Below are 17,719 nucleotides of genomic sequence, written 5' to 3'. Positions count from 1 at the left end.
GAGAATTTATCATAAATGCATGGTTAAAAATGTATTGAACAAGTAAAACTAACCTACAGTTGAAGTTGGAAGTGTACATACACCTTAGCCAAATACATTTAAACTCAGTTGACAATTACTGACATTTAATCCTAGTAAAAATTCCCCATCTTAGGTCAGTTAGGATCAACACTTTATTTTAAGAATGTGAAATGTCAGAATAATAGTAGATAATGATTTATTTCAGGTTTTATTTCTTTCATCACATTCCCAGTGGGTCAGAAGTTTACATACACTCAATTAGTATTGAGTATTAGTATTAGTAAAATTCAGACCCACTGGAATTGTGATACAGTGAAATAATCTGTAAACAATTGTTGGAAAATTACTTGTGTCATGCACTAAGTAGATGTCCTAACCGATTTGCCAAAACTATAGTTTCTTAACAACAAATGTGTAGAGTGGTTGAAAAACGAGTTTTAATGACTCCAACCTAAGTGTATGTAAACTTCCAACTTCAACTGTATGTAATAGCCATGCTTGACTAGGGCAGGTGCTCACTGGAGCTGGGTACCGGCTACACCACCTCAAATTTTCTGCTGCTTGAGCTCCTTTTCCTCTTATAGAATATTAGCCAAAACTATTGTGGAGCTCCTGCACCTAAATACAAACAGTACCGGCACCCAACATGAGTACCTACACCTATTTCAGTCCAAATCAAGTACTGGTAATAGCCTAGAGGTTATCTAAATAAAGTATAGGTCGGTACACAATCTATTTGACTGTATATCAGATGTATAGGAAGCATACCTGTGTATTATGAAGTGAGTGGTACACCTATTATTAATCAGTTGTGTAAAAAGTACCCAGTTGTCATACTTGAGTAAAAGTAAAGATACCTTAATAGAAAATGACTCAAGTAAAAAGTGAAAGTCACCCAGTAAAATACTACTTGAGTAAAAGTCTAAAAGTATTTGGATTAAAATATAATTAAGTATCAAAAGTAAATGTAATTGCTAAAATATACTAAGTACCAAAAGTAAAAGTACAAATAATTTCAAAGTCCTTATATTAAGCAAACCAGATGGCGCCATATTATTGTTTTTTTAATTTACAGAAAGCCAGGGGGCACACTCCAACATAATTTACAAACGAAGCATGTGTTTAGTGAGGCCGCCAGATCAGAGGCAGTAGGGATGGCGCCTTGATAAGCGTGTGAATTGTACCCTTTTCCTGTCCTGCTAAGCATTCAAAATGTAACGAGTACTTTTGGATGTCAGGGAAAATGTATGGAGTAAAAAGTTAATTATTTTCTTTAGGAATGTAGTGAAGAAAAAATAGTAACAAATATAAATAGTAAAGTACAGATACCCCCCAAAAACACATAGTACTTGATAGTATTTTTTACTTGGGTACTTTACACCACGGCTATTAATGTTTGATGACCCAACATAATGACAGCCATGAAAACAGTTCAAACCTAAAAGTCAACAACAGAGAAATCAGCGGCAGCGCCAGTGAAGTCTGGCTACCCAAACTCTTTGTTTCAGCCAGACAAATTCAAGAGTTCATGTCAACGCAGTTCCTCATACTGTAGCTACTGCAAAAATCGACAAGAGACTAGATCATTTCCGGGAATGGTTCATTCTAATCGCGAGCCCTACCAGGAAAGAAGCCTCAGCTGACAGCGGTGTTCGGGTGCCGCATATATTTCAGGTTGTAGACAGATGTCAACTAAGAGAAACAACAGATTTAAACGAGACGTGTTTTACTCTTTGCGACACTTGGGACGCACGCACACCGAACAGTAAAACGGGTAAGTTTTGTGTGTCTGTATGTGTGTGTTGGGGGGAGTAGCCTAGGTGTGGCAGACATACCTAGAGTTGTGGTTGGCAGATCGTTTCAGCATTAAACTTTCATGTCATCTCAACCTGATGCTAAATTATGCTTTATTGGGCGGCATAGTTATTCTCTATACAAGTCGACAACTAGTGAAATAACTGACAGAGTATCTAGCCTACAGAACATAGCCCACTGAGCACCTGATCAAATAATAATGTAGGCATATCTATGATACAGGATGGGTTCCACGTGGATCTGATCCTTCTGGAAGAACAGTGACACTAATACTCAGATTTTTCACTTGTCAAATAAAAAACAATGATTGCAGAACTAAACAAACCATGCAACTCTGCACAATGACTATTTTTTACATTTTCCACATAACATTTTTACAAAAACACATTTACTTGAAGAACAATGCAGATGCAAAGTTTGGAAACAGAATAATGTTTTGTGCTGTCATTCTGTTACCAAACATTACATCTGCACTGTTGGAATGCACGGTGGAATTGCCCTCCTATAGTATTCATATGTAGCCTCTATCTCTGTATCTGCTCCTCATTCTGTTTGGAGAATAATAGCTGTACATTAATAAACACAACTTTATGATTCACACTAATCAGTAGGGTTGTGACGATTCTGGAATTTGGGGTAACAATTAATTGTCATGCAAATAGTCACTGTTGTCTTAATTGTTTTGAGCTTGTGATGCATCTTTTGAAAATGACCTACTACTTGCCTAATGAATATCACAGCTTGGTGACACTCCTGTCTCAAAACTGGTTTTGACCACATTGAACTTTTGGAAATGAAGCTTCTCCTCCCGACCATGCCGTTCTGCTCGTAAAATGACTACCAACTTTACCCAATTCATGTAAAAATGAAAAACTGCTATTGGGTAAACTATATCTACTAGAATATAAAGTTGAACCTCCCCTTCTACTAAAATGCATGTATTAAGACAATTTTTGTTGTTCAGAGTTATTTTCATTAATTGTCGGTTAAACAATTATAGAATAACTTTGCCAGCCCTGCGAATAAGGCCTACATAGACAGCATGGTACCAAACACGAATCCCTTTTAACCCAATAATAATGTAATGCTAAATTTAAATGCATCAAATGTCCCATGTCTTGTAAAGATTGAGAACTACTTAAAGTTTGCTATAGATGCCAATATATAATTTCAGACTTGGTCACTCCTGCTATGCTAAATACCCGAAACAGATGCTTTTTCTGATGTCAAAGCACTGTGTGTGTGTGTGTGTTAATTTCTTTCTTTCCTTTAACAACACAATGAACACGAAATGTTCTTCATATTGCTGTTCCAGAGGAGAAGTTGTGTTAGCATGCTTATGTGACCAGGCAGGTGCATCTACTGTACAGACAGGCATCAGTCAGGATGATGTCAAGTCCTCAGCATGTCAGTATCTGACGAGTTAGGTTAGGTTGTCCTCTAATGTTCATTCCCTTGTCTCTCTCTACCCCCCCCCCCCCCCCCCATCTATCTGACCAGATGAAATGTGCCTGTATGCAGATCTGTTTAGTAGTCTATAATTTCCAGCTGTGGTGAATCCTCTGGTTAGCAGCACAGCTTGAGGCCTTATGCTTAGCTAGGCTGCCTCAATAACGTCACATGAAAAACTGCTGTGTGTGTGTGACATGACTGCTCACTCTCTTCCTCTCTTTCGGGCAAATTCACTGCCAACTGTTACTGTTGCTCTAAAAGAGGATTTGGGTTTTCTGAAGAATTGGAAGCCTGTGTCATTACTATGCAAGATTTATTTCAAAATGCCTTACAAATAGACTCCTCCCACTCTCCATCTCTCAGTGATATGTGGTAGCAGGCAGCACTATGCCATACGTGGACAGGCAGAACCGTGTGTGTGGCTTCCTGGATATTGAGGAGAAGGAGGGCAGCAGTCGCTTCCAGAGACGCTACTTCATACTGGACACACAGGGCAACACACTGCAGTGGTACATGGACAACCCCCAGGTACACACACACACACACAGTCATTATAGTCCCTGCACAAACACACATGACCTCTGATGTGTCTGAGGCAGAGTGTGTTCAAATAGTGTGTGTGTTCTGCCGCTAGCAGGGTAGAGGAAGTGAGACTGGGAGTAGAAGGTTTTTAACTCTCTCTCTGCCTGCATAAGTGCTTGTTGTTAGGCTTTGAGCGATTCCCCGGTATACGGTAATAATGGTATATTTCGAAATACCGACGATATGATTTTCAATACTGTTAAAATAAATAAATATATACAGGGCATTCAGAAAGTATTCAGACCTCTTGACTTTTTCCACATTTTGTTACATTACAGCCTTATTCTAAAATGTATTAAATGTAATTTTTTTCCCTCATCAATCTACACACAATACCCCGTAATGACAGAGCGAAAACAGATTTTTAGAAATGTTTGCAAATAAATTAAAAACAGAAATACCTTATTTACATAAGTATTCACACCCTTTGCTATGAGACTTGAAATTGAGCTTGGGTGCATCCTGTTTTCATTGATCATCCTTGAGCAGCTGTTCTACAACTTGATTGGAGTCTGTCTACCTGTGGTAAATTCAATTGATTGGACATGATTTGGAAAGGCAAACACCTGTCTATATAAGGTCCCACAGTTGACAGTGCATGTCCGAACAAAAACAAAGCCATGAGGTTGAAGGAATTGTCCTTAGAGCTCAGAGACAGGATTGTGTTGGCACAGATCTGGGAAAGGGTACCAAAAATTGTCTGCAGCATTGAATGTCACCAAGAACACAGTGGCCTCCTCCATCACCCTTCCTAGAGCTGTCCGCCCGGCCATACTGAGCAATCGGGGGAGAAGGGCCTTGGTCATTGAGGTGACCAATGACCCGAAGGTCACTCTGACAGAGCTCCAGAGTTCTTCTGTGGGGATGGGAGAAACTTCCAGAAGGGAAACCATCTCTGCAGCACTCCACCAATCAGGCCTATGGTAGAGTCGCCAGACAGAAGCCACTCCTCAGTAAAAGGCACATAACAGCCTGCTTAGACTTTGCCAAAAGGCACCTAAAGGACTCTCAGACCATGGGACACAAGATTATTTGGTCTGATGAATACAAGATTGAACTCTTTGGCCTGAATGCCAACCGTCACCATCTCTATGGTGAAGCATGGTGGCGGCAGCATCGTGCTGTTGGGAGGTTTTTCAGCGGCAGGGACTGGGAGACTAGTCATGATCGAGGAAAAGATGAACAGAGCGAAGTACAGAGAGATCCTTGATGAAAACCTGCTCCAGAGCGCTCAGGACCTCAGAATGGGGCAAAGGTTCACCTTCCAACAGGACAACAACCCTAAGCACATAGCCAAGACAACGCAGGAGTGGCGTCAGGACAAGTCTCTGAATGTCCTTGAGTGGCCCAGCCAGAGCCCGGAGTTGAACCCAGTCGAACATCTCTGGAGAGACCTGAAAAAAGCTGTGAAGCGACGCTCCCCATCCAACCTGACAGAGCTTGAGAGGATCTGCAGAGAATAATGGGAGAAACTCCCCAAAAACAGGTGTGTCAAGCTTGTAGCGTCATACCCAAGAAGACTCTAGGCTGTAATCGCTGCCAAAGGTGCTTCAACAAAGTACAGAGTAAAGGGTCTGAATACTTATGTAAATGTGATTTTTCCATTTTTATTTTTTATACATTTGCAAACATTTCTAAACCTCTTTTTGCTTTGTCATTATGGGTATTGTGTGTAGATTGATGAGGGAGAGAAACTATTTAACCAATTTTAAAATAAGGCTGTAGCATAACAAAATGTCAAGGGGTCTGAAAACGTTCTGTGTGTGTGTGTGGTATACTGTACTAGTCAAAAGTTTGGACACCTACTCATTCAAGGGTTTTTCTTTAGTTTTACTGTTTTCTACATTTTAGAATAGTATTGAAGACACCAAATCTATGAAATAACACATATGGAATCATGTAGTAATCAAAAAGTGTTAAACTAATCAAAATATATTTGAGATTCTTCAAAGTAGCCACCCTTTGCCTTGATGACTGCTTTGCACACTCTTGGCATTTTCTCAGTCAGATTCACTTGGAATGCTTTTCCAACATTCTTGAAGGAGTTCCCACATGTGCTGAGCATTTGTTGGCTGCTTTTCCTTCACTTTAAGACATGAAGGTCAGTCAATCTGGAAAATTTCAAGAACTTCAAGTGCATTCGCAAAAACCATCAAGCGCTATGATGAAACTGGCTCTCATGAGGACTGCCACATGAAAGGAAGACCCAGAGTTACCTCTGCTGCAGAGGATAAGTTCATTAGAGTTACCAGCCTCAGAAAATGCACCCTAAATAAATGCTTCAGAGTTCAAATAACAGACACATCTCCACATCAACTGTTCAGAGGAGACTGCGTTAATCAGGCCTTCATTGTCGAATTGCTACAAAGAAACCACTACTAAAGCACACTAATAATAATAAGAGACTTGCTTGGGCCAAGAAACACGAGAAATTGGAGATTAGACTCCAGGTCTGGAGTCCAGATTTTTGGTTCCAACCGCCGCCTCTTTGTGAGACGCAGAGTAGGGGAAAGGATGATCTTCAAATTTGTGGTTCCCACCATGAAGCGTGGAGGAGGAGGTGTGGGGGTGCTTTGCTGGTGACACTTTAGATGATTTAATAAAAATTCAAGGCACACTTAACCAGCATGGCTACCAGAGCATTTTGCAGCAATACGCCATCCCATCTGGTTTGCGCTTAGTGGGTCTATCATTTGTTTTTCAACAGGAAAATGACCCAAAACACACCTCCAGGCTGTGTAAGTGTAACGGTTTTCTTGATGAGAAGGAGAGTCGGACCAAAATGCAGCGTGTCTATTGCAATCCATGTTTAATGAAGAAACGAACTAAACACAAACACTACCAAAACAATAAACTTAACGAAAACCGAAACAGCCTATACTTGTGAAACCTAACACAGAACAATGACATCAGGACACTAAGGACAATCACCCACAAACACACAGTGAAACCCAGGCTACCTAAATATGGTTCCCAATCAGAGACAATGACTAACACCTGCCTCTGATTGAGAACCATATCAGGCCAGACATAGAAATAGACAAACAAGACATCCAACATAGAATGCCCACCCAGTTCACGTCCTGACCAACACTAAAACAAGGAAAACACACACGAACGATGGTCAGAACGTGACAGTACCCCCCCTCCAAGGTGCGGACTCCGGACGCACAACTTAAACCTATAGGGGAGGGTGTGGGTGGGCATCTGTCCGCGGTGGCGGCTCTGGCGCTGGACGTGGACCCCACTCCATAATAGTCTTTGTCCACCTCCTTAGCGTCCCTAGATAGGTGACCCTCCTAAGAGACAGCTCGGGACAGAGGGGAAGCTCGGAACAGAAGGACAGCTCGGGACAGAGGTAGCTCGGGACTGATGGGTAGCTCGGGACTGATGGGTAGCTCAGCACTGAGAGGAAGCTCAGCACTGAGAGGAAGCTCAGGCAGGTGGTTGGATCCGGCAGATCCTGGCTGGCTGGCGGTTCTGGAAGATCCTGGCTGACTGGCGGATCCGGAAGATCCTGGCTGACTGGCGGATCCGGAAGAGTCTGGTCGACTGGCGGATCCGGAAGAGTCTGGCTGACTGGCGGATCCGGAAGAGTCTGGCTGACTGGCGGATCCGGAAGAGTCTGGTCGACTGGCGGATCCGGAAGAGTCTGGTCGACTGGCGGATCCGGAAGAGTCTGGTCGACTGGCGGATCCGGAAGAGTCTGGTCGACTGGCGGATCCGGAAGAGTCTGGTCGACTGGCGGATCCGGAAGAGTCTGGTCGACTGGCGGATCCGGAAGAGTCTGGTCGACTGGCGGATCCGGAAGAGTCTGGTCGACTGGCGGATCCGGAAGAGTCTGGTCGACTGGCGGATCCGGAAGAGTCTGGTCGACTGGCGGATCCGGAAGAGTCTGGTCGACTGGCGGATCCGGAAGAGTCTGGTCGACTGGCGGATCCGGAAGAGTCTGGTCGACTGGCGGATCCGGAAGAGTCTGGTCGACTGGCGGATCCGGAAGAGTCTGGTCGACTGGCGGATCCGGAAGAGTCTGGTCGACTGGCGGATCCGGAAGAGTCTGGTCGACTGGCGGATCCGGAAGAGTCTGGTCGACTGGCGGATCCGGAAGAGTCTGGTCGACTGGCGGATCCGGAAGAGTCTGGTCGACTGGCGGATCCGGAAGAGTCTGGTCGACTGGCGGATCCGGAAGAGTCTGGTCGACTGGCGGATCCGGAAGAGTCTGGTCGACTGGCGGATCCGGAAGAGTCTGGTCGACTGGCGGATCCGGAAGAGTCTGGTCGACTGGCGGATCCGGAAGAGTCTGGTCGACTGGCGGATCCGGAAGAGTCTGGTCGACTGGCGGATCCGGAAGAGTCTGGTCGACTGGCGGATCCGGAAGAGTCTGGTCCACTGGCGGATCCGGAAGAGTCTGGTCCACTGGCGGATCCGGAAGAGTCTGGTCCACTGGCGGATCCGGAAGAGTCTGGTCCACTGGCGGATCCGGAAGAGTCTGGTCCACTGGCGGATCCGGAAGAGTCTGGTCCACTGGCGGATCCGGAAGAGTCTGGTCCACTGGCGGATCCGGAAGAGTCTGGTCCACTGGCGGATCCGGAAGAGTCTGGTCCACTGGCGGATCCGGAAGAGTCTGGTCCACTGGCGGATCCGGAAGAGTCTGGTCCACTGGCGGATCCGGAAGAGTCTGGTCCACTGGCGGATCCGGAAGAGTCTGGTCGACTGGCGGATCCGGAAGAGTCTGGTCCACTGGCGGATCCGGAAGAGTCTGGTCCACTGGCGGATCCGGAAGAGTCTGGTCCACTGGCGGATCCGGAAGAGTCTGGTCCACTGGCGGATCCGGAAGAGTCTGGTCCACTGGCGGATCCGGAAGAGTCTGGTCCACTGGCGGATCCGGAAGAGTCTGGTCCACTGGCGGATCCGGAAGAGTCTGGTCGACTGGCGGATCCGGAAGAGTCTGGTCGACTGGCGGATCCGGAAGAGTCTGGTCGACTGGCGGATCCGGAAGAGTCTGGTCGACTGGCGGATCCGGAAGAGTCTGGTCGACTGGCGGATCCGGAAGAGTCTGGTCGACTGGCGGATCCGGAAGAGTCTGGTCGACTGGCGGATCCGGAAGAGTCTGGTCGACTGGCGGATCCGGAAGAGTCTGGTCGACTGGCGGATCCGGAAGAGTCTGGTCGACTGGCGGATCCGGAAGAGTCTGGTCGACTGGCGGATCCGGAAGAGTCTGGTCGACTGGCGGATCCGGAAGAGTCTGGTCGACTGGCGGATCCGGAAGAGTCTGGTCGACTGGCGGATCCGGAAGAGTCTGGTCGACTGGCGGATCCGGAAGAGTCTGGTCGACTGGCGGATCCGGAAGAGTCTGGTCGACTGGCGGATCCGGAAGAGTCTGGTCGACTGGCGGATCCGGAAGAGTCTGGTCGACTGGCGGATCCGGAAGAGTCTGGTCGACTGGCGGATCCGGAAGAGTCTGGTCGACTGGCGGATCCGGAAGAGTCTGGTCGACTGGCGGATCCGGAAGAGTCTGGTCGACTGGCGGATCCGGAAGAGTCTGGTCGACTGGCGGATCCGGAAGAGTCTGGTCGACTGGCGGATCCGGAAGAGTCTGGTCGACTGGCGGATCCGGAAGAGTCTGGTCGACTGGCGGATCCGGAAGAGTCTGGTCGACTGGCGGATCCGGAAGAGTCTGGTCGACTGGCGGATCCGGAAGAGTCTGGTCGACTGGCGGATCCGGAAGAGTCTGGTCCACTGGCGGATCCGGAAGAGTCTGGTCCACTGGCGGATCCGGAAGAGTCTGGTCCACTGGCGGATCCGGAAGAGTCTGGTCCACTGGCGGATCCGGAAGAGTCTGGTCCACTGGCGGATCCGGAAGAGTCTGGTCCACTGGCGGATCCGGAAGAGTCTGGTCCACTGGCGGATCCGGAAGAGTCTGGTCCACTGGCGGATCCGGAAGAGTCTGGTCCACTGGCGGATCCGGAAGAGTCTGGTCCACTGGCGGATCCGGAAGAGTCTGGTCCACTGGCGGATCCGGAAGAGTCTGGTCCACTGGCGGATCCGGAAGAGTCTGGTCCACTGGCGGATCCGGAAGAGTCTGGTCCACTGGCGGATCCGGAAGAGTCTGGTCCACTGGCGGATCCGGAAGAGTCTGGTCCACTGGCGGATCCGGAAGAGTCTGGTCCACTGGCGGATCCGGAAGAGTCTGGTCCACTGGCGGATCCGGAAGAGTCTGGTCCACTGGCGGATCCGGAAGAGTCTGGTCCACTGGCGGATCCGGAAGAGTCTGGTCCACTGGCGGATCCGGAAGAGTCTGGTCCACTGGCGGATCCGGAAGAGTCTGGTCCACTGGCGGATCCGGAAGAGTCTGGTCCACTGGCGGATCCGGAAGAGTCTGGTCCACTGGCGGATCCGGAAGAGTCTGGTCCACTGGCGGATCCGGAAGAGTCTGGTCCACTGGCGGATCCGGAAGAGTCTGGTCCACTGGCGGATCCGGAAGAGTCTGGTCCACTGGCGGATCCGGAAGAGTCTGGTCCACTGGCGGATCCGGAAGAGTCTGGTCCACTGGCGGATCCGGAAGAGTCTGGTCCACTGGCGGATCCGGAAGAGTCTGGTCCACTGGCGGATCCGGAAGAGTCTGGTCCACTGGCGGATCCGGAAGAGTCTGGTCCACTGGCGGATCCGGAAGAGTCTGGTCCACTGGCGGATCCGGAAGAGTCTGGTCCACTGGCGGATCCGGAAGAGTCCGGTCCACTGGCGGATCCGGAAGAGTCCGGTCCACTGGCGGATCCGGAAGAGTCCGGTCCACTGGCGGATCCGGAAGAGTCCGGTCCACTGGCGGATCCGGAAGAGTCCGGTCCACTGGCGGATCCGGAAGAGTCCGGTCCACTGGCGGATCCGGAAGAGTCCGGTCCACTGGCGGATCCGGAAGAGTCCGGTCGACTGGCGGATCCGGAAGAGTCCGGTCGACTGGCGGATCCGGAAGAGTCCGGTCGACTGGCTGCTCCATGCTGACTGGCTGCTCCATGATGACTGGCAGCTCTGGCTGCTCCATGCTGACTGGCTGCTCCATGCTGACTGGCAGCTCTGGCTGCTCCATGCTGACTGGCTGCTCTGGCTGCTCCATGCTGACTGGCTGCTCCATGCTGACTGGCTGCTCTGGCTGCTCCATGCTGACTGGCGGCCCTGGCTGCTCCATGCTGACTGGCGGCCCTGGCTGCTCCATGCTGACTGGCGGCCCTGGCTGCTCCATGCTGACTGGCGGCCCTGGCTGCTCCATGCTGACTGGCGGCCCTGGCTGCTCCATGCTGACTGGCGGCCCTGGCTGCTCCATGCTGACTGGCGGCCCTGGCTGCTCCATGCTAACTGGCGGCTCTGGCGGCTCCTTGCAGACTGGCAGCTCTGGCGGCTCCTTGCAGACTGGCAGCTTTGGCGGCATCCTGCAGACAGGCAGCTCTGGCGGCTCCTTGCAGACTGGCAGCTCCTTGCAGACTGGCAGCTCCTTGCAGACTGGCAGCTCCTTGCAGACTGGCAGCTCCTTGCAGACTGGCAGCTCCTTGCAGACTGGCAGCTCTATGCAGACTGGCAGCTCCTTGCAAACTGGCAGCTCTATGCAGACTGGCAGTTCTGAACAGGCGGGAGAATCCGGCAGCGCTGTAGAGAAGGAAGGCTCTAACAGCGCTAAACAGGCGGGAGACTCCGACAGCGCTGGAGAGGAGGAGGGCTCCGACAGCGCTGGACAGGCGAGGCGCACTGTAGGCCTGATGCGTGGTGCTGGCACTGGTGGTACTGGGCCGAGGACACGCACAGGAAGCCTGGTGCGGGGAGCTGCTACCGGAGGGCTGGGGTGTGGAGGTGGTACTGGAAAGACCGGACCGTGCAGGCGTACTGGAGCTCTTGAGCACCGAGCCTGCCCAACCTTACCTGGTTGAATGCTCACGGTCGCCCTGCCAGTGCGGCGAGGTGGAATAGCCCGCACTGGGCTATGCAGGCGAACCGGAGACACCGAGCGCAAGGCTGGTGCCTTGTAAGCCGGCCCAAGGAGACGCACTGGGGACCAGCTGCGTAGAGCCGGCTTCATGGCATTAGGCTCGACGCTCAATCTAGCCCGGCCAACACGCGGAGCTGGAATATACCGCACCGGGCTATGCACCCGCACTGGAGACACCGTGCGCACCACTGCATAACACGGTGCCTGTCCGGTCTCTCTAGCCCCCCGGTAAGCACAGGGAGTCTGCCCAGGTCTCCTAACTGGCGTAGCCATACTCTCTGTTAGCCCCCCCCCCAAGAAATTTTTGGGGCTGGCTCTCAGGCTTCCATCCGCGTCGCCGTGCTGCCTCCTCATACCAGCGCCTCTCCGCTTTCGCCGCCTCTAGTTCTTCTTTGGGGCGGCGATATTCTCCTGGCTGAGCCCAGGGTCCTCTTCCTTCTAATTCGTCCTCCCATGTCCATACCTCCTCTTTGGGCTGCTCCTGTTGCCTCTTCTCCTGCTGCACCTTTGGGCGGCTACACTCCCCTGGTTTCGCCCAGGGTCCTCTCCCGTCGAGGATTTCCTCCCATGTCCAGAAATCCTTATTGCGCATCTCCTCGCGCTGCTCCTGCCTGTTGACACGCTGCTTGGTCCTTTTGTGGTGGGTGATTCTGTAACGGTTTTCTTGATGAGAAGGAGAGTCGGACCAAAATGCAGCGTGTCTATTGCAATCCATGTTTAATGAAGAAACGAACTAAACACAAACACTACCAAAACAATAAACTTAACGAAAACCGAAACAGCCTATACTTGTGAAACCTAACACAGAACAATGACATCAGGACACTAAGGACAATCACCCACAAACACACAGTGAAACCCAGGCTACCTAAATATGGTTCCCAATCAGAGACAATGACTAACACCTGCCTCTGATTGAGAACCATATCAGGCCAGACATAGAAATAGACAAACAAGACATCCAACATAGAATGCCCACCCAGTTCACATCCTGACCAACACTAAAACAAGGAAAACACACACGAACGATGGTCAGAACGTGACAGTAAGGGCTATTTGACCAATGCGGAGAGTGATGAAGTGCTGTATCAGAAACCTAGCCTCCACAATCACCTGACCGCAAGAATCTGAAATATAAATATATTTTGATTTGTTTAACACTTTCTTACTAAAGGATTCCATATGTGTTATTTCAAAGTTTTGTTGTCTTCACTATTATTCTATAATCTAAAAATATAGAAAAACCCTTGAATGAGTAGTTGTGTCCAAACTTTTGACTGGTACTGTATATATTTATTTATTTATTATTTTTGTGGGGAGGGGTTGATGGCACCTCTGACTCGCGGGGGTGCAAAATAATAATAAAATAATAATAATAATAATAATAATAATAAATATAGATATCCAGCTCAGGGCTATAGCTATGCATTTGCTTTGGTAACTTGCTAGCTAACTGGCTAAATATATAAGTCAAGATTCTTGGTTACAGCAGAGACATTCAATCCCCTCCTGGATCAAGATCCCTGTTGCCTCAATTGTGTTGTGCGTCCCCTCAAAAAAGTATATATACAGGTATATATGTTTATTTGATTATTTATAGCAGCCCTTGTGTGCACATTCAGTAATACCGTATACCCCGATATGGTACAGAAACGGTATGACAATCTGGTTACCGCCCCACCCTACTTGTTGTGTTACTGTGTTTATTACACTGTTGTATGTCTGCCTCTAGAACCTGCCTAGTGGAGCGAACGCAGTTGGGATTCTGCAGCTGACATACATCTCCAAGGTAACAACACCCTTAAACAGACTACTTAGTAAGGGCAATGTTTTTGATTGATTCCAGACTCTCATCTTCTCTCTCATCTCATCTGCTCCTCTGTTCGGGGGTTAGGTGAGCGAGGCCACGGGGAAACAGAAGTCCAAGACTGAGTTCTGCTTTGGTGAGTCAAAGTGTTTGTTTGAGTGCTTCTGTTTGCGTGAGTATGAGAGTGTAAGGTCTTCTCATGGTCCTGGTGAAACACGTACAGTAAAATGGGGCGGCAGCGTAGCCTAGTGGGGCGGCAGCGTAGCCTAGTGGGGCGGCAGCGTAGCCTAGTGGGGTGGCAGCGTAGCCTAGTGGTTAGAATGTTGGACTAGTGTCCGAAAGGTTGCAAGATTGAATCATCGAGCTGACAAGGTACAAATCTGTCGTTCTGCCCCTGAACAAGGCAGTTAACCCACTGTTCCTAGGCCGTCATTGAAAATAAGAATTTGTTCTTAACTGACTTGCCTAGTTAAATAAAGGTAAAATAAAAATAAATATGAATCGTTCCATTTCATTTCAACAAGCCATGACACCCACCATCTCAGATTGTTCTGAAATTGTTTCTGTAGTTTGAAACATTGGCATTATTCAAAGTGTTTGGGAGAGATTGAGATACATTGTCTAGATAAAGATCTCATCTGCGTATAATGACATGATGTTATCCGTAGAATTGGGGTAATTTATTTGGATTGCCGAACTGCCTGGGTCAGGGGCTCCATAGACAGGTTGGTTGTTTAGCAACACAACCGATATGTGTGCAACTATGGGGCAAAACAGACAGGGTTCGTTTCGATTGTTGACAATATACATTTGAAGTCGGAAGTTTAAATACACCTTAGCCAAATGCATTTAAACTCAGTTTTCACAATTCCTGACAATTAATCCTGGTAAAAAAATTCCCTGTCTTAGGTCAGTTAGGATGACCACTTTATTTTAAGAATGTGAAATGTCAGAATAATAGTAGAGAGAATGATTTATTTCAGCTTTTATTTATTTAATCACATTCTCAGTGGGTCAGAAGTTTACATGCACTCAATTAGTATTTGGTAGCATTGCCTTTAAATTGTTTAACTTGGGTCAAATGTTTTGGGTAGCCTTCCACAAGCTTCCCATCATAAGTTAAGTACGATCTTTGTCCTTTGTCCCCATATGCAGTTGCAAACCGGGGTCTGGCTTTTTTTATGGCGGTTTTGGAGCAGTGGCTTCTTCCTTGCTGAGTGGCCTTTCAGGTTATGTCGATATAGGACTCATTTTACTGTGGATATAGATACTTTTTTACCTGTTTCCTCCAGCATCTTCACAAGGTCCTTTGCTGTTGATCTGGGATTGATTTACACTTTTCGCACCAAAGTCCGTTCATCTCTAGGAGACAGAACGTGTCTCCTTCCTGAGCGGTATAAAGAATGCGCGGTCCCATGGTGTTTATACTTGCGTACTATTGTTTGTACAGTTGAACGTGTTACCTTCAAGCATTTGGAAATTGCTCCCAAGGATGAAACACACTTGTGGAGGTCTACAATTATTTTTCTGAGAACTTGGCTGATTTCTTTTGATTTTCCCATGATGTCAAGCAAAGAGGCACTGAGTGTGAAGGTATGCCTTGAAATACATCCACAGGTACACTTCCAATTGACTCAAATGATGTGAAATAGCCTATCAGAAGCCTCTAAAGCCATGACATAATTTTCTGGAATTTACCAAGCTGTTTAAAAGCACACTCAACTTAGTGTATTTCAACTTCTGACCCACTGAAATTGTGATACAGTGAATTATAAGTGAAATAATCTGTCTGTAAACAATTGTTGGAAAAATGACTTGTCATGCACAAAGTAGATGTGCTAACCGACTTGACAAAACTATAGTTTGTTAACAAGAAATTTGTAGAGTGGTTGAAAAATGAGTTTTAATGACTCCAACCTAAGTGTATGTAAACTTCCGACTTCAACTGTATATGTATCTTATCCAGAAAGACTTACAGTAGTGAGTCTTTTCTTTTCGTACTGGTCCCGCATGGGAATTGAAGCCACAACCCTGGCTTCAAATGACTAGTAGTCATTTGATTAGCTGTTCAGGAGTCTTATGGCTTGGGGGTAGAAGCTGTTTGGAAGCCTCTTGGACCTAGACTTGGCGCTCCGGTACAGCTTGCCGTGCGGTAGGAGAGAGAACAGTCTATGACTAGGGTGGCTGGAGTCTGACCATTTTTAGGGCCTTCCTCTGACACCGCCTGGTATAGAGGTCCTGGATGGCAGGAAGCTTGGCCCCGGTGGTGTACTGGGCCGTACACACTACCCTCTGTAGTGCCTTGCGGTCGGAGGCTGAGCAGTTGCCATACCAGGCAGTGATGCAACCAGTCAGGATGCTCTCGATTGTGCAGCTGTAAAACCTTTGAGGATCTAAGGACCCATGCCAAATATTTTATTTACTTCCCTTCCAAATGACCCTTTGATTGGCTATGTTAATCATTTCCAGTAATAGTTGATCGGTTGGTTCCAAAATATTAAATAGACCTCAGAAGGAATACTGTCCCAACCAGGTGATTTGTCTTTATTCATGCTATCCAATGCCCTTTTTAAGTTCATGGAGAGAGATTTGGGCTCCCATCAAACCTGCTTCGGTTGAGAGAAGAAGAGTTCTTACATTTTTAAAAAGGACTCCGTCTGGCGTGGAGTGGATTTACAATCAGAGGGGTACAATTCTTTATAGAAACGGGGAAACTTTGTCACGTGTGCTCCCTCTCTGGCTTCTAGGTCAACATGCTGCTCGTTATGGGGCCCACCTGTCACCATCGTTACGCGCACTTCCCTGACTCCATCAGTTCCCTGATTATCTTCCCTATACAGTGGGAAAGTATTTGATACACTGCCGATTTTGCAGGTTTTCCTACTTACAAAGCATGTAGAGGTCTAATTTTTATCATAGGTACACTTCAACTGAGAGACTGAATCTAAAACAAAAATCCAGAAAATCACATTGTATGATTTTTAAGTAATTCATTTGCATTTTATTGCATGACATAAGTATTTGATACATCAGAAAAGCAGAACTTAATATTTGGCACAGAAACCTTTGTTTGCAATTACAGAGATCATACATTTCCTGTAGTTCTTGACCAGGTTTGTACACACTGCAGTAGGGATTTTGGCCCACTCCTCCATACAGACCTTCTCCAGATCCTTCAGGTTTCGGGGCTGTCGCTGGGCAATATGGACTTTCAGCTCCCTCCAAAGATTTTCTATTGGGTTCAGGTCTGGAGACTGGCTAGGCCACTCCAGGACCTTGAGATGCTTCTTACGGAGCCACTCCTTAGTTGCCCTGGCTGCGTGTTTTGGGTCGTTGTCATGCTGGAAGACCCAGCCACGACCCATCTTCAATGCTCTTACTGAGGGAAGGAGGTTGTTGGCCAAGATCTCGCGATACATGGCCCCATCCATCCACGCCTCAATATGGTGCAGTCATCATGTCCCCTCTGCAGAAAAGCATCCCCAAAGAATGATGTTTCCACCTCCATGCTTCACGGTTGGGATGGTGTTCTTGGGGTTGTTCTCATCCTTCTTCTTCCTCCAAACACAGCGAGTGGAGTTTAGACCAAAAAGCTCTATTTTTGTCTCATCAGACCACATGACCTTCTCCCATTCCTCCTCTGGATCATTGGCAAACTTCAGATCGGCCTGGACATGCGCTGGCTTGAGCAGGGGGACCTTGTGTGCGCTGCAGGATTTTAATCCATGACGGCGTAGTGTGTTACTAATGGTTTTCTTTGAGACTGTGGTCCCAGCTCTCTTCAGGTCATTGACCAGGTCCTGCCGTGTAGTTCTGGGCTGATCCCTCACCTTCCTCATGATCATTGATGCCCCGCGAGGTGAGTTCTTGCATGGAGCCCCAGACCGAGGGTGTTTGACCGTCATCTTGAACTTCTTCCATTTTCAAATAATTGCGCCAACAGTTGTTGCCTTCTCACCAAGCTGCTTGCCTATTGTCCAGTAGCCCACTCCAGCCTTGTGCAGGTCTACAATTTATCCCTGATGTCCTTACACAGCTCTCTGGTCTTGGCCATTGTGGAGAGGTTG

At 48.1% G+C, this 17,719-nt stretch overlaps 1 protein-coding gene across 2 annotated transcripts in view; it reads left to right on the top strand.

Moving 5' to 3' along the window:
• Nucleotides 1–1,622: 1,622 nt before the first annotated feature.
• Nucleotides 1,623–17,719, top strand: part of LOC139410992 (pleckstrin homology domain-containing family A member 2-like) — a 29,682-nt gene continuing 13,585 nt past the window's right edge. The window contains exons 1-4 of one of the 2 annotated variants that reach the window (XM_071156754.1): nucleotides 1,623–1,795; nucleotides 3,652–3,816; nucleotides 13,578–13,634; nucleotides 13,740–13,788. In XM_071156754.1, coding sequence (XP_071012855.1) covers nucleotides 3,676–3,816; nucleotides 13,578–13,634; nucleotides 13,740–13,788 — 247 coding nt within the window. In that variant the 5' untranslated portion in view covers nucleotides 1,623–1,795; nucleotides 3,652–3,675. The remainder of the gene's footprint in view (nucleotides 1,796–3,651; nucleotides 3,817–13,577; nucleotides 13,635–13,739; nucleotides 13,789–17,719) is intronic. The other variant, XM_071156755.1, reaches the window with a different exon arrangement.

The sequence above is a fragment of the Oncorhynchus clarkii genome, chromosome 6, assembly GCF_045791955.1.
Source record: "Oncorhynchus clarkii lewisi isolate Uvic-CL-2024 chromosome 6, UVic_Ocla_1.0, whole genome shotgun sequence".
Taxonomy (NCBI): Eukaryota; Metazoa; Chordata; class Actinopteri; order Salmoniformes; family Salmonidae; genus Oncorhynchus; species Oncorhynchus clarkii.
Note: the sequence above shows the minus strand (reverse complement) of the source record. Positions and strands in the feature narration are given on the sequence as shown.